General features: G+C 40.5%; 2 protein-coding genes across 2 annotated transcripts in view; both read right to left on the bottom strand.

Moving 5' to 3' along the window:
• Positions 1-20: 20 nt before the first annotated feature.
• Positions 21-2166, bottom strand: LOC134335769 (pikachurin-like). The gene is made up of 6 exons (XM_063018363.1): positions 2022-2166; positions 1332-1364; positions 781-890; positions 592-678; positions 276-393; positions 21-186 (listed from the first exon to the last, which is right to left on the bottom strand). The coding sequence occupies exons 1-6, from the start codon at positions 2164-2166 to the stop codon at positions 47-49; spliced, it is 633 nt and encodes a 210-aa protein (XP_062874433.1). The 3' UTR covers positions 21-46.
• Positions 2167-3696: 1530 nt separating this feature from the next.
• Positions 3697-22605, bottom strand: part of slc1a3a (solute carrier family 1 member 3a) — a 28098-nt gene continuing 9189 nt past the window's right edge. The window contains exons 8-10 of the mRNA XM_063018213.1: positions 7220-7414; positions 6957-7091; positions 3697-4561 (exon numbers count right to left, since the gene is read on the bottom strand). Of these exons, the coding sequence (XP_062874283.1) occupies positions 4348-4561; positions 6957-7091; positions 7220-7414 (544 nt within the window). The 3' untranslated portion in view covers positions 3697-4347. The remainder of the gene's footprint in view (positions 4562-6956; positions 7092-7219; positions 7415-22605) is intronic.

The following is a 22605-nucleotide window of genomic DNA, read 5'->3' as shown; positions in this document are numbered from 1 at the left end:
TGTGCAACATGGGGGGGCCACATGTGGAACAAAGTAAAAACAAACCTCACCTGATATACGCAACAAGAAAGTAGAGCACAGGTGAGCCGCCTTTACTCTGGCCCTGTTGCCACGACAACGCCAGCTCTGTGTCTGATATGGCGACCACCGTGGGCGCGGCGGGGGGTGAGGGGGGCAAACACACCTCTGATAGAGCAAGAAAGACAGAATGAGTGTAACGATCAGGAGGAACAGCGGTGACAGAGGCTCGCTGCTGTGTGGTGGGCGTGGTTTACCCCGGGAGGCGGTGCTAACGTCCCTCGGCATGCTGGGACGCCCCTGCCCCGCCCGATCAAACGCTGCCACACTGACACGATATTGGGCAGCTACCTTCAGGTTCCCAATTAGAACGTCCTGCACACACACACACACATGCACACACAGACACAAACACGCACATATACACACGCGCGCACACACATGCACACATTATTATCATTACTACTATTATTATTATGAAGATGGAGCGAGCTGTGGTTCGTTACAGTCCTAATTCATTATAAATAATCAGTATTATAAAGTGGTGCCGGTGTTTCTCATTATTGTTCTTACAGCAGTGAGCGTGTCAGCACTGAGAGGAACATCCAGAGTCACCGGGGGACCCACAGGACGGTTGTTTCTCACTTCAGCATAGAACACCTGCAGCACACACACACACACACACACACACATGTACTACATCACCAAAAGTATATAGACACCCGTTTTACTTCAGGATTTAGTGTGTGTGTGTGTGTGGACCTTGTATCCAGTTACAGTGTAAATGTGCCGGTGTGGAATCCTCCACTGGACCCTGACCACTGTGCAGTTCTCTGTCTGCAATCTGATGGTCGCCGGTGCGCTCGGCCACCCTGCAGCACAACAACATTATTACTGCATCATAGTGGCAAAGTGAACTGTGTGGGTGGTGCACAGCTCCTGGCCCTCAGGATTAAGCTGAGTCAACCTTGCTTAAGGACCCAGCAATGGCAACCTGGCCGTAGTGTTGCTTGAACCAATAACCGTTGAGCCTCCACTGCCCTACACAGACCGCCAAACATGGAACATTTCCTTTCAGAAACATGCAGAGGGTGGAGTAGCTGCTCTTAACTGTTTTAGTTAGTGTGTGTTACCCTGTGTTAAACTGACCCCCTGCCCAGGGTGTGTCCAGGTGACCCACCTCGACCGTGACCAGAATAAAAGAGCCACTCACCTGCTGGAAACGATTCAGTCATTCTGTCAAGCAAATCACTAAAATGATTCAGTAAAATGATTCAGTAAGTGATTCAGTAAAGGACTGATTCGAAACTCACCGGCCCTCCTGTTGGTTGTGCGTCTCACGCCGACTGTGAGATAGAACACACACAACAGCACACACATCAGAAGTGCACATGTTCTACACCCACTCATCATCTTCATCACCTTCAGCTGCTGGAACACTCTGTTATAAACCTTAATCCTAACGGTGCTCCTCAAAATGTCTCAGGGAGGTCTGAGTCCAAGTGTGTGTGTGTGTGTGTGTGTCTGTGTGTCTGTGTGTGTTAAGAGGATCATGGGTTTATCCATGCAGGTGGTTCTCAGACTAAAATAGCAACATAGTGAGGACAAGTCCAGAGATACAACAAATGCCACTTCCTGTATGGTTTCACCTGTGTTTGTGTTTGTGTGTGTGTGTGTGTGTGTGTGTGTGTGTGTTAACCCTAACCCTATTCATTGTATGTAGACACCTGGCCGGTCGACCCAAGCGTTAAAATTATTTCAATAATTAATTGTGTAATTGAGACATTGCCAGCTCACAGGTTAAGGTACTGTACTGATAATCAGAAGGTTTTTGGGCCCCTGAACAAGGCCCTTAACGATGCAGTCAGGTAAGAATTGTAATTTCTACTCACTACCACCAGATGGCAGAAAAACACTAAAATACTCCACCGGCATTAAACTAGTTTTGAAACTAGAGAAATATTTTCTTTCTTTAAACACACACACACTTACTGTACATTTACCAGCGTTTGACTGAGGTTTGGTTTCATGGTGCTGATCCTGATTCCTGAACAGACCTGCCTGAACTCGCCTCTTCACCTTATTAACACACCCGGTGTTGGGAGTGTTGGGGTGTTGGGGGTGTAAGATTACTGTCACTCGGTTCATGTGTGATTTGGACTTTCTGTGCTGGAATGCAGATCAACATCAAAACCAAAAAATCAGCCTGATCTCACTGCTGCTGTGTGTTTCGCGTTGATGGAAAGTGAACATGATGCTTCCATTAGAAAACGTATTATTATTATTATTATTATTAATTTAATCCAAAAACAAAACGTTCAAAAACAAAACCAGGCTGCTGATCTACATTAGGTGTGTAAAAGTGCATTCATGCAGGAGGAGAGGAATATTAGCAGGCCAGGCTGCTCTCTGGTGGTCTGGAGGTGTAACGACATGCTGAGTGAGATGGTGGGACGGTGAATCAGTGAACATACCGGTATGTGAATGAGAGAAACTGATCAGTGCTGTGAGTGAGGAATCAGATCCCAAAACAACAAAGCTGTTAATTATGAATTATAAAACGGATAGTTCCGGTCCTAAAATCTGATTGGCTGAGCCGCGTTCGAAGCCGTTGTAAAATCCCCGATAAACGCACACCTAGGACCACCTCACATCATTCCATATTAATACGCCACTGAATAGAGAAAGTTAATGTTATTTTCGCCCTCACGTTGCCTAGCAACACTGTTAATCGGATTACCTTGCGTCGCGGAAGAATGCTTTATTGTAAGTTTATACACAATAAATACATTTATGATTAAACATTGTTGTATTTATTATATTTTATGTTGACCGCCGTTTTATAAAAGCAATAAGCCACTCGAGACCGTACGTTACTGTTACGATTTTAGCACGGGGAAAGAAGTTTTAGGCACTCCGCTTCGCGTCGTACCAAAAACGTCATCCCCGTGCTAAAATCACAGTAACGTACGGCCTCTCGTGGCTTATTGCTTTATCAGATTATAGAAGAGGATTCTCTCCACCTCACTCCATCTTTTATATCATTTATTTTCTTATTCACTCATCCTAATGTTCACTGGTTCCGCTGGTATTTAACATGTTGGTCTGTTCCGTCTCTTTGGTGGTAACGCAGCTCTCCGAGCACTAGCACTAGCAGGCAGCATAAAGCCGCCCATCAGTCAGTCATTGACTGCCACTTTCTGCTTCCCACAATGCACCTGGAGCTTCATGTCCTGAGGTGACGGCGGCTGCAGCTGAGTAAACATTCCTACTGCCGCCTGATACAGTGTTCACAGAGATTAAACACACACACACACTCTCTCTCTCACTCACACACACTCCGCTCTCACACACTCACACACACACACACTCACACTACGCTCTCACACACACACTCACACACACACTCACACACACACTCACACACACACTCACACACTCCACTCTCACACACACTCTCTCTCACACACACACACGCTCTCACACACACTCCGCTCTCACACACACACACACTCACACAAACACTCACACATACACACACACACACTCTCACTCACACATTCACACACACACTTTCACTCACTCACACTCACTCTCACACACTCACACACACTCACACACACACACTCTCACACACTCACACACACATTCACTCTCACACACTCACACACTCTCAGGTCACTTTTAGATTTTTATTTCAGTATAAAACGTCATTATAAAGAAAATCGTTTGTTTATGAAACATTATTTACTCAGAATTCTTTACTGAATCAAGGGCATGGTCGAGTGATCACATGATCACTACCAGGTCAGGCTTCGTTTTTAACATTTTTTACTCTTTTTAACTCTTTGAAAATTGTGAACGAATGATACAAACGAAAGAAAGAAAAGAGGCCTGGAACCACATGAGCACTAAGCTAAGATGCTAAACTACAGCATGTTAACATGATAAGTGCAATTAGCAATGACGTATCAGTTTACTTCACCACCTCACGCTCACAGAAACCCGACCTGTACACAGGTAGCCAGCAAAATGCTAACAGTGCTAACAACATCCCTTCTATATCACTGCTAATTTAGCTGAACTCGTTAAGACGCTGTAGCTTCTGATTCTTGTAGTTTTGATCCCCGTTTGTTCCGTATTAACACATTTAGCTGTTCTTCAATTAGCAAACAAATCCGGCCAGCGTGTTTCTAACCGCATAGCGACTCTACGCTCCTGTCAGAGTGAGAGCGCTAATCTAACATGGTGTCCATCACATTTTATTCACATGTATAAACATACAGTCTCCTCAGACTCTTAGCTGAGTTATTAGCGTCGGTTGTGCTGCTACATCTTGGTCTCGCTGTCGGGGATCTTGGCGCGGTCGCTCTCGTTCTCCTGAGATACCAGCTGATACGGAGATTTCTTCCTCTCGCCCTCCTCCAGCACCGAGTTACCCAGCTCAGCATCGGCGGCCATCAGCTCGTGCCGCGACAGAAACTCCACCACACCGGCGCCAATCGAATCACCCAACACGTTAGTAGTGGTGCGCAAACGATCTCTAAAAAACAGTTTAAAAAATCTCAGATTTCAGCCAAACTCACCGCAAACACGTCATCACTGAAACTCCAGATTACTGCTCCAACTCACTCACGGTCAGGCGTCCACATACTTCTGACCATTACAAGTACAAGTAATTGCAAACAGATCAGCGCAATACAAATACGTGAAATTTGTGTATACAGGTAACCGAGGTGACTTATGGTGATTAGTGTATACAGGTAACCGAGGTGACTTAGGGTGATTAGTGTATACAGGTAACCAAGGTGACTTACGGTGATTAGTGTATACAGGTAACCAAGGTGACTTACGGTGATTAGTGTATACAGGTAACCAAGGTGACTTAGGGTGATTAGTGTATACAGGTAACCGAGGTGACTTAGGGTGATTAGTGTATACAGGTAACCAAGGTGACTTATGGTGATTAGTGTATACAGGTAACCAAGGTGACTTACGGTGATTAGTGTATACAGGTAACCGAGGTGACTTACGGTGATTAGTGTATACAGGTAACCGAGGTGACTTATGGTGATTAGTGTATACAGGTAACCAAGGTGACTGATGTGATTAGTGTATACAGGTAACCGAGGTGACTGATGTGATTAGTGTATACAGGTAACCGAGGTGACTTATGGTGATTAGTGTATACAGGTAACCGAGGTGACTTACGGTGATTAGTGTATACAGGTAACCGAGGTGACTTATGGTGATCAGTGTATACAGGTAACCGAGGTGACTTACGGTGATTAGTGTATACAGGTAACCGAGGTGACTTATGGTGATTAGTGTATACAGGTAACCAAGGTGACTGATGTGATTAGTGTATACAGGTAACCAAGGTGACTTATGGTGATTAGTGTATACAGGTAACCGAGGTGACTGATGTGATTAGTGTATACAGGTAACCGAGGTGACTGATGTGATTAGTATATAGAGGTAACCGAGGTGACTGATGTGATTAGTGTATAGAGGTAACCGAGGTGACTGATGTGATTAGTGTATACAGGTAACCAAGGTGACTGATGTGATTAGTGTATACAGGTAACCAAGGTGACTTATGGTGATTAGTGTATACAGGTAACCGAGGTGACTGATGTGATTAGTGTATACAGGTAACCGAGGTGACTGATGTGATTAGTGTATACAGGTAACCGAGGTGACTTACGGTGATTAGTGTATACAGGTAACCGAGGTGACTTATGGTGATTAGTGTATAGAGGTAACCGAGGTGACTGATGTGATTAGTGTATAGAGGTAACCGAGGTGACTGATGTGATTAGTGTATACAGGTAACCGAGGTGACTGATGTGATTAGTGTATACAGGTAACCGAGGTGACTTACGGTGATTAGTGTATACAGGTAACCGAGGTGACTTATGGTGATTAGTGTATAGAGGTAACCGAGGTGACTGATGTGATTAGTGTATAGAGGTAACCGAGGTGACTGATGTGATTAGTGTATACAGGTAACCGAGGTGACTGATGTGATTAGTGTATACAGGTAACCGAGGTGACTGATGTGATTAGTGTATACAGGTAACCGAGGTGACTGATGTGATTAGTGTATACAGGTAACCGAGGTGACTGATGTGATTAGTGTATAGAGGTAACCGAGGTGACTGATGTGATTAGTGTATACAGGTAACCGAGGTGACTGATGGTGATTAGTGTATAGAGGTAACCGAGGTGACTGATGTGATTAGTGTATACAGGTAACCGAGGTGACTTACGGTGATTAGTGTATACAGGTAACCGAGGTGACTTATGGTGATTAGTGTATAGAGGTAACCGAGGTGACTGATGTGATTAGTGTATAGAGGTAACCGAGGTGACTGATGTGATTAGTGTATACAGGTAACCGAGGTGACTGATGTGATTAGTGTATACAGGTAACCGAGGTGACTGATGTGATTAGTGTATACAGGTAACCGAGGTGACTGATGTGATTAGTGTATACAGGTAACCGAGGTGACTGATGTGATTAGTGTATAGAGGTAACCGAGGTGACTGATGTGATTAGTGTATACAGGTAACCGAGGTGACTGATGGTGATTAGTGTATAGAGGTAACCGAGGTGACTGATGTGATTAGTGTATACAGGTAACCGAGGTGACTGATGGTGATTAGTGTATAGAGGTAACCGAGGTGACTGATGGTGATTAGTGTATAGAGGTAACCGAGGTGACTGATGTGATTAGTGTATACAGGTAACTGAGGTGACTGATGTGATTAGTGTATAGAGGTAACCGAGGTGACTGATGTGATTAGTGTATACAGGTAACCGAGGTGACTGATGGTGATTAGTGTATAGAGGTAACCGAGGTGACTGATGTGATTAGTGTATACAGGTAACTGAGGTGACTGATGTGATTAGTGTATAGAGGTAATTCACTTACAGGAACCAATCCACTGCGATGATGAGACTGATGTCATCTGTGGGCAGTCCTACAGAGGTCAGCACTATAATCATGGTAACCAGTCCGGCCTGTGGGATCCCTGCTGCTCCGATACTGGCGGCTGTAGCTGTTATACTGAGAAACAACAATATTATTACAACTAAACATCAGAACATGTTTACATTCATCTCACACACAGCAGAGAGAGAGAGTGTGTGTGTGTGTGTGTGTGTGTGTGTGTGTGTGTGTGTGTGTGTTTGTACCTGATGGTGAGGATCTGACCAAAGTTCAGCTCCATGTTGTTGACCTGAGCGATGAAGATGGCGGCGAGAGCTTCGTACAGCGCTGTGCCATCCATGTTGATGGTTGCACCAATTGGCAGGACGAAACGCGTCACTCGCTTATCCACACCGTTATTCTCCTCCAAACACTTAAATGTGATGGGCAGAGTGGCAGAACTGCACAGAACACACACACACACACACACACACGTTATACACACACACATTATACACACACACACACATCATACACACACACATTATACACACACACATCAAACACACACACACACACATCATACACACACACACACGTTATACACACACACACACACACATCATATACACACACACATTATACACACACATCATACACACACACATTATACACACACATCATACACACACACATCATACACACACACACATCATACACACACACACACACGTTATACACACACACACATCATACACACACACACATCATACACACACACACACACGTTATACACACACACGTTATACACACACACACATCATACACACACACACATCATACACACACACACATCATACACACACACACATCATACACACACACACGTTATACACACACACATCATACACACACACATCATACACACACATTATACACACACACACATCATACACACACACACGTTATACACACACACGTTATACACACACACTACACACACACACACATCATACACACACATTATACACACACACACATCATACACACACGTTATACACACACACGTTATACACACACACTATACACACAAACACACATTATACACACACATCACACACACACACATTATACACACACACATCATACACACACACATTATACACACACACACATCATACACACACACGTTATACACACACACATTATACACACACACATTATACACACACACATTATACACACACACATTATACACACACACATCACACACACACATTATACACACACACTATACACACACACATCATACACACACACATCATACACACACACATCATACACACACACATCATACACACACACATCATACACACACACGTTATACACACACACGTTATACACACACACACATCATACACACACACATTATACACACACACATTATACACACACACATCATACACACACACATCATACACACACACATCATACACACACACGTTATACACACACACATTATACACACACACGTTATACACACACACATTATACACACACACATCATACACACACACGTTATACACACACACATCATACACACACATTATACACACACACATTATACACACACACGTTATACACACACATCATACACACACATCATACACACACATTATACACACACACATCATACACACACACGTTATACACACACACATCATACACACACACTATACACACACACATCATACACTCACACTATACACACACACATTATACACACACACATCATACACACACACGTTATACACACACACATTACACACACACATCATACACACACACGTTATACACACACACATTACACACACACATCATACACACACACGTTATACACACACACATTATACACACACACATCATACACACACATTATACACACACACATCATACACACACACGTTATACACACACACATCATACACACACACTATACACACACACATCATACACTCACACTATACACACACACATTATACACACACACATCATACACACACACGTTATACACACACACATTACACACACACATCATACACACACACGTTATACACACACACGTTATACACACACACATTACACACACACATCATACACACACACGTTATACACACACACATTATACACACACACATTACACACACACATCATACACACACACATTATACACACACACGTTATACACACACACATTACACACACACATCATACACACACACGTTATACACACACACACGTTATACACACACACATTACACACACACACGTTATACACACACACATTATACACACACACATCATACACACACATTATACACACACATTATACACACACACATCATACACACACACACATTATACACACACACATCATACACACACACGTTATACACACATTATACACACACACATCATACACACACACACATTATACACACACACGTTATACACACACATTATACACACACGTTATACACACACACGTTATACACACACATCATACACACACATTATACACACACACACATCATACACACACACATTATACACACACACATCATACACACACACGTTATACACACACATTATACACACACACATCATACACACACACGTTATACACACACACATCATACACACACATTATACACACACACATCATTCACACACACGTTATACACACACACATCATACACACACATCATACACACACACATCATACACACACACATCATACACACACACACATCATTCACACACACGTTATACACACACACATCATACACACACATCATACACACACATTATACACACACACATCATACACACACACACATCATACACACACATTATACACACACACACATTATACACACACACATTATACACACACATCATACACACACACACACATTATACACACACACATCATACACACACACGTTATACACACATTATACACACACATCATACACACACGTTATACACACACACATTATACACACACACATTATACACACACGTTATACACACACACACACGTTATACACACACACATTATACACACACACGTCATACACACACATGTTATACACACACACATCATACACACACACACACATCATACACACACACATCATACACACACACGTTATACACACACATCATACACACACACATTATACACACACACATTATACACACACACACACATCATACACACACACGTTACACACACACACACATCATACACACACACACGTTATACACACACACACATTATACACACACACATCATACACACACACATCATACACACATCATACACACACACACATGTTATACACACACACGTTACACACACATTATACACACACACATCATACACACACACACATCATACACACACACACATCATACACACACACGTTATACACACACACATTATACACACACACATTATACACACACACACACACACACGTTATACACACACACGTTATACACACACACGTCATACACACACACGTCATACACACACACGTTATACACACACACGTTATACACACACATCATACACACACACGTTATACACACACACGTTATACACACACATCATACACACACACATTATACACACACACATCATACACACACACATCATACACACACACACGTTATACACACACACATTATACACACACACATTATACACACACACATCATACACACACATTATACACACACACATTATACACACACACATCATACACACACATTATACACACACATCATACACACACACACATTATACACACACACATCATACACACACACACGTTATACACACATTATACACACACATTATACACACACATCATACACACACACGTTATACACACACATCATACACACACACGTTATACACACACACGTTATACACACACACATCATACACACACACGTTATACACACACACGTTATACACACACACGTTATACACACACACACATTATACACACACACATCATACACACACACGTTATACACACACACATTATACACACACAAATCATACACACACATTATACACACACACATTACACACACACATCATACACACACACATTATACACACACACGTTATACACACACACATTACACACACACATCATACACACACACGTTATACACACACACGTTATACACACACACATTACACACACACACGTTATACACACACACATTATACACACACACATCATACACACACATTATACACACACACATCATACACACACACACACATTATACACACACACACATCATACACACACACGTTATACACACATTATACACACACACATCATACACACACACACATTATACACACACACGTTATACACACACATTATACACACACGTTATACACACACACGTTATACACACACATCATACACACACATTATACACACACACATCATACACACACACATCATACACACACACATTATACACACACACATCATACACACACACGTTATACACACACATTATACACACACACATCATACACACACACGTTATACACACACACATCATACACACACATTATACACACACACATCATTCACACACACGTTATACACACACACATCATACACACACATCATACACACACATACACACACACATCATACACACACACGTTATACACACACACATTACACACACACATCATACACACACATTATACACACACACACATTATACACACACACACATTATACACACACATCATACACACACACACATTATACACACACACATCATACACACACACGTTATACACACATTATACACACACATCATACACACACGTTATACACACACACATTATACACACACACATTATACACACACGTTATACACACACACACACGTCATACACACACACGTTATACACACACACGTTATACACACACACATTATACACACACACGTCATACACACACACGTTATACACACACACATCATACACACACACACACATCATACACACACACATCATACACACACACGTTATACACACACATCATACACACACACATTATACACACACACATTATACACACACACACACCATACACACACACGTTACACACACACACACATCATACACACACACGTTATACACACACACATTATACACACACACATCATACACACACACATCATACACACATCATACACACACACACACACACATGTTATACACACACACGTTACACACACATTATACACACACACATCATACACACACACACATCATACACACACACACATCATACACACACACGTTATACACACACACATTATACACACACACACACACACACGTTATACACACACACGTCATACACACACAAGTTATACACACACACGTTATACACACACACGTCATACACACACACGTTATACACACACACGTTATACACACACACGTTATACACACACACGTTATACACACACGTTATACACACACATCATACACACACACATTATACACACACACATCATACACACACACATCATACACACACACACGTTATACACACACACATTATACACACACACATTATACACACACACATCATACACACACATTATACACACACACATTATACACACACACATCATACACACACATTATACACACACATCATACACACACACACATTATACACACACACATCATACACACACACACGTTATACACACATTATACACACACATCATACACACACACGTTATACACACACATCATACACACACACGTTATACACACACACGTTATACACACACACATCATACACACACACGTTATACACACACACGTTATACACACACACGTTATACACACACACACATTATACACACACACATCATACACAGACATTATACACACACGTAATACACACACATCATACACACACACACACACGTTATACACACACACATTACACACACACATCATACACACACACGTTATACACACACACACGTTATACACACACACATTACACACACACACGTTATACACACACACATTATACACACACACATCATACACACACATTATACACACACACATCATACACACACACACATTATACACACACACATCATACACACACACGTTATACACACATTATACACACACACATCATACACACACACACATTATACACACACACGTTATACACACACATTATACACACACGTTATACACACACACGTTATACACACACATCATACACACACATTATACACACACACACATCATACACACACACATTATACACACACACATCATACACACACACGTTATACACACACATTATACACACACACATCATACACACACACGTTATACACACACACATCATACACACACATTATACACACACACATCATTCACACACACGTTATACACACACACATCATACACACACATCATACACACACACATCATACACACACACATCATACACACACACATCATTCACACACACGTTATACACACACACATCATACACACACATCATACACACACATTATACACACACACATCATACACACACACACATCATACACACACATTATACACACACACACATTATACACACACACATTATACACACACATCATACACACACACACATTATACACACACACATCATACACACACACGTTATACACACATTATACACACACATCATACACACACGTTATACACACACACATTATACACACACACATTATACACACACGTTATACACACACACACACGTTATACACACACACATTATACACACACACGTCATACACACACACGTTATACACACACATCATACACACACACATCATACACACACACGTTATACACACACACACACATCATACACACACACGTTACACACACACACACATCATACACACACACACGTTATACACACACACACATTATACACACACACATCATACACACACACATCATACACACATCATACACACACACACATGTTATACACACACACGTTACACACACATTATACACACACACATCATACACACACACACATCATACACACACACACATCATACACACACACGTTATACACACACACATTATACACACACACATTATACACACACACACACACACACGTTATACACACACACGTTATACACACACACGTCATACACACACACATTATACACACACACGTTATACACACACATCATACACACACACGTTATACACACACACGTTATACACACACATCATACACACACACATTATACACACACACATCATACACACACACATCATACACACACACACGTTATACACACACACATTACACACACACATTATACACACACACATCATACACACACATTATACACACACACATTATACACACACACATCATACACACACATTATACACACACATCATACACACACACACATTATACACACACACATCATACACACACACACGTTATACACACATTATACACACACATTATACACACACACGTTATACACACACACGTTATACACACACACATCATACACACACACGTTATACACACACATCATACACACACACGTTATACACACACACGTTATACACACACACATCATACACACACACGTTATACACACACACGTTATACACACACACGTTATACACACACACACATTATACACACACATCATACACACACACGTTATACACACACACATTATACACACACAAATCATACACACACATTATACACACACACATTACACACACACATCATACACACACACATTATACACACACACGTTATACACACACACATTACACACACACATCATACACACACACGTTATACACACACACGTTATACACACACACATTACACACACACACGTTATACACACACACATTATACACACACACATCATACACACACATTATACACACACACATCATACACACACACACATTATACACACACACACATCATACACACACACGTTATACACACATTATACACACACACATCATACACACACACACATTATACACACACACGTTATACACACACATTATACACACACGTTATACACACACACGTTATACACACACATCATACACACACATTATACACACACACATCATACACACACACATCATACACACACACATTATACACACACACATCATACACACACACGTTATACACACACATTATACACACACACATCATACACACACACGTTATACACACACACATCATACACACACATTATACACACACACATCATTCACACACACGTTATACACACACACATCATACACACACATCATACACACACATTATACACACACACATCATACACACACACGTTATACACACACACATTACACACACACATCATACACACACATTATACACACACACACATTATACACACACACACATTATACACACACATCATACACACACACACATTATACACACACACATCATACACACACACGTTATACACACATTATACACACACATCATACACACACGTTATACACACACACATTATACACACACACATTATACACACACGTTATACACACACACACACGTCATACACACACACGTTATACACACACACGTTATACACACACACATTATACACACACACGTCATACACACACACGTTATACACACACACATCATACACACACACACACATCATACACACACACATCATACACACACACGTTATACACACACATCATACACACACACATTATACACACACACATTATACACACACACACACATCATACACACACACGTTACACACACACACACATCATACACACACACGTTATACACACACACATTATACACACACACATCATACACACACACATCATACACACATCATACACACACACACACACACATGTTATACACACACACGTTACACACACATTATACACACACACATCATACACACACACACATCATACACACACACACATCATACACACACACGTTATACACACACACATTATACACACACACACACACACACACGTTATACACACACACGTCATACACACACAAGTTATACACACACACGTTATACACACACACGTCATACACACACACGTTATACACACACACGTTATACACACACACGTTATACACACACATCATACACACACACATTATACACACACACATCATACACACACACATCATACACACACACACGTTATACACACACACATTATACACACACACATTATACACACACACATCATACACACACATTATACACACACACATTATACACACACACATCATACACACACATTATACACACACATCATACACACACACACATTATACACACACACATCATACACACACACACGTTATACACACATTATACACACACATCATACACACACACGTTATACACACACATCATACACACACACGTTATACACACACACGTTATACACACACACATCACACACACACGTTATACACACACACGTTATACACACACACGTTATACACACACACACATTATACACACACACATCATACACAGACATTATACACACACGTAACACACACATCATACACACACACACACACGTTATACACACACACATTATACACACACACATTATACACACACACACATCATACACACACACGTCATACACACACACGTCATACACACACACATCATACACACACACGTTATACACACACACATCATACACACACACGTTATACACACACACTTTATACACACACACGTTATACACACACACACATCATACACACACACGTTATACACACACACATTATACACACACACATCATACACACACACTTTATACACACACACGTTATACACACACACACATCATACACACACACGTTATACACACACACTTTATACACACACACATCATACACACACACGTTATACACACACACATCATACACACACACACATCATACACACACACGTTATACACACACACGTTATACACACACACATTACACACACACACGTTATACACACACACATTATACACACACACATCATACACACACATTATACACACACACATCATACACACACACACATTATACACACACACACATCATACACACACACGTTATACACACATTATACACACACACATCATACACACACACACATTATACACACACACGTTATACACACACATTATACACACACGTTATACACACACACGTTATACACACACATCATACACACACATTATACACACACACATCATACACACACACATCATACACACACACATTATACACACACACATCATACACACACACGTTATACACACACATTATACACACACACATCATACACACACACGTTATACACACACACATCATACACACACATTATACACACACACATCATTCACACACACGTTATACACACACACATCATACACACACATCATACACACACATTATACACACACACATCATACACACACACGTTATACACACACACATTACACACACACATCATACACACACATTATACACACACACACATTATACACACACACACATTATACACACACATCATACACACACACACATTATACACACACACATCATACACACACACGTTATACACACATTATACACACACATCATACACACACGTTATACACACACACATTATACACACACACATTATACACACACGTTATACACACACACACACGTCATACACACACACGTTATACACACACACGTTATACACACACACATTATACACACACACGTCATACACACACACGTTATACACACACACATCATACACACACACACACATCATACACACACACATCATACACACACACGTTATACACACACATCATACACACACACATTATACACACACACATTATACACACACACACACATCATACACACACACGTTACACACACACACACATCATACACACACACGTTATACACACACACATTATACACACACACATCATACACACACACATCATACACACATCATACACACACACACACACACATGTTATACACACACACGTTACACACACATTATACACACACACATCATACACACACACACATCATACACACACACACATCATACACACACACGTTATACACACACACATTATACACACACACACACACACACACGTTATACACACACACGTCATACACACACAAGTTATACACACACACGTTATACACACACACGTCATACACACACACGTTATACACACACACGTTATACACACACACGTTATACACACACGTTATACACACACATCATACACACACACATTATACACACACACATCATACACACACACATCATACACACACACACGTTATACACACACACATTATACACACACACATTATACACACACACATCATACACACACATTATACACACACACATTATACACACACACATCATACACACACATTATACACACACATCATACACACACACACATTATACACACACACATCATACACACACACACGTTATACACACATTATACACACACATCATACACACACACGTTATACACACACATCATACACACACACGTTATACACACACACGTTATACACACACACATCATACACACACACGTTATACACACACACGTTATACACACACACGTTATACACACACACACATTATACACACACACATCATACACAGACATTATACACACACGTAATACACACACATCATACACACACACACACACGTTATACACACACACATTACACACACACATCATACACACACACGTTATACACACACACACGTTATACACACACACATTACACACACACACGTTATACACACACACATTATACACACACACATCATACACACACATTATACACACACACATCATACACACACACACATTATACACACACACATCATACACACACACGTTATACACACATTATACACACACACATCATACACACACACACATTATACACACACACGTTATACACACACATTATACACACACGTTATACACACACACGTTATACACACACATCATACACACACATTATACACACACACACATCATACACACACACATTATACACACACACATCATACACACACACGTTATACACACACATTATACACACACACATCATACACACACACGTTATACACACACACATCATACACACACATTATACACACACACATCATTCACACACACGTTATACACACACACATCATACACACACATCATACACACACACATCATACACACACACATCATACACACACACATCATTCACACACACGTTATACACACACACATCATACACACACATCATACACACACATTATACACACACACATCATACACACACACACATCATACACACACATTATACACACACACACATTATACACACACACATTATACACACACATCATACACACACACACATTATACACACACACATCATACACACACACGTTATACACACATTATACACACACATCATACACACACGTTATACACACACACATTATACACACACACATTATACACACACGTTATACACACACACACACGTTATACACACACACATTATACACACACACGTCATACACACACACGTTATACACACACATCATACACACACACATCATACACACACACGTTATACACACACACACACATCATACACACACACGTTACACACACACACACATCATACACACACACACGTTATACACACACACACATTATACACACACACATCATACACACACACATCATACACACATCATACACACACACACATGTTATACACACACACGTTACACACACATTATACACACACACATCATACACACACACACATCATACACACACACACATCATACACACACACGTTATACACACACACATTATACACACACACATTATACACACACACACACACACACGTTATACACACACACGTTATACACACACACGTCATACACACACACATTATACACACACACGTTATACACACACATCATACACACACACGTTATACACACACACGTTATACACACACATCATACACACACACATTATACACACACACATCATACACACACACATCATACACACACACACGTTATACACACACACATTACACACACACATTATACACACACACATCATACACACACATTATACACACACACATTATACACACACACATCATACACACACATTATACACACACATCATACACACACACACATTATACACACACACATCATACACACACACACGTTATACACACATTATACACACACATTATACACACACATCATACACACACACGTTATACACACACATCATACACACACACGTTATACACACACACGTTATACACACACACATCATACACACACACGTTATACACACACACGTTATACACACACACGTTATACACACACACACATTATACACACACATCATACACACACACGTTATACACACACACATTATACACACACAAATCATACACACACATTATACACACACACATTACACACACACATCATACACACACACATTATACACACACACGTTATACACACACACATTACACACACACATCATACACACACACGTTATACACACACACGTTATACACACACACATTACACACACACACGTTATACACACACACATTATACACACACACATCATACACACACATTATACACACACACATCATACACACACACACATTATACACACACACACATCATACACACACACGTTATACACACATTATACACACACACATCATACACACACACACATTATACACACACACGTTATACACACACATTATACACACACGTTATACACACACACGTTATACACACACATCATACACACACATTATACACACACACATCATACACACACACATCATACACACACACATTATACACACACACATCATACACACACACGTTATACACACACATTATACACACACACATCATACACACACACGTTATACACACACACATCATACACACACATTATACACACACACATCATTCACACACACGTTATACACACACACATCATACACACACATCATACACACACATTATACACACACACATCATACACACACACGTTATACACACACACATTACACACACACATCATACACACACATTATACACACACACACATTATACACACACACACATTATACACACACATCATACACACACACACATTATACACACACACATCATACACACACACGTTATACACACATTATACACACACATCATACACACACGTTATACACACACACATTATACACACACACATTATACACACACGTTATACACACACACACACGTCATACACACACACGTTATACACACACACGTTATACACACACACATTATACACACACACGTCATACACACACACGTTATACACACACACATCATACACACACACACACATCATACACACACACATCATACACACACACGTTATACACACACATCATACACACACACATTATACACACACACATTATACACACACACACACATCATACACACACACGTTACACACACACACACATCATACACACACACGTTATACACACACACATTATACACACACACATCATACACACACACATCATACACACATCATACACACACACACACACACATGTTATACACACACACGTTACACACACATTATACACACACACATCATACACACACACACATCATACACACACACACATCATACACACACACGTTATACACACACACATTATACACACACACACACACACACACGTTATACACACACACGTCATACACACACAAGTTATACACACACACGTTATACACACACACGTCATACACACACACGTTATACACACACACGTTATACACACACACGTTATACACACACATCATACACACACACATTATACACACACACATCATACACACACACATCATACACACACACACGTTATACACACACACATTATACACACACACATTATACACACACACATCATACACACACATTATACACACACACATTATACACACACACATCATACACACACATTATACACACACATCATACACACACACACATTATACACACACACATCATACACACACACACGTTATACACACATTATACACACACATCATACACACACACGTTATACACACACATCATACACACACACGTTATACACACACACGTTATACACACACACATCACACACACACGTTATACACACACACGTTATACACACACACGTTATACACACACACACATTATACACACACACATCATACACAGACATTA

The sequence above is a fragment of the Trichomycterus rosablanca genome, chromosome 21 (assembly GCF_030014385.1).
Source record: "Trichomycterus rosablanca isolate fTriRos1 chromosome 21, fTriRos1.hap1, whole genome shotgun sequence".
Classification (NCBI taxonomy): domain Eukaryota; kingdom Metazoa; phylum Chordata; class Actinopteri; order Siluriformes; family Trichomycteridae; genus Trichomycterus; species Trichomycterus rosablanca.
The sequence above is the reverse complement of the archived record's forward strand: the minus strand, read 5'-3'. Positions and strand labels throughout refer to the sequence as shown.

Bases quoted from the DNA above. Each gene is read 5' to 3' on its own strand.
- LOC134335769 (XM_063018363.1), bottom strand. From the start codon at position 2,166: ATGAACCGAGTGACAGTAATCTTACACCCCCAACACCCCAACACTCCC. The intron at 1,365-2,021 runs GTAAATGTACAG...TCTATCTCACAG, and splicing joins CAAACCTCAGTCAAACGCTG to TCGGCGTGAGACGCACAACC. The intron at 394-591 runs GTAAGAACAATA...GTGTGTGTGCAG, and splicing joins GTGCTGACACGCTCACTGCT to GACGTTCTAATTGGGAACCT.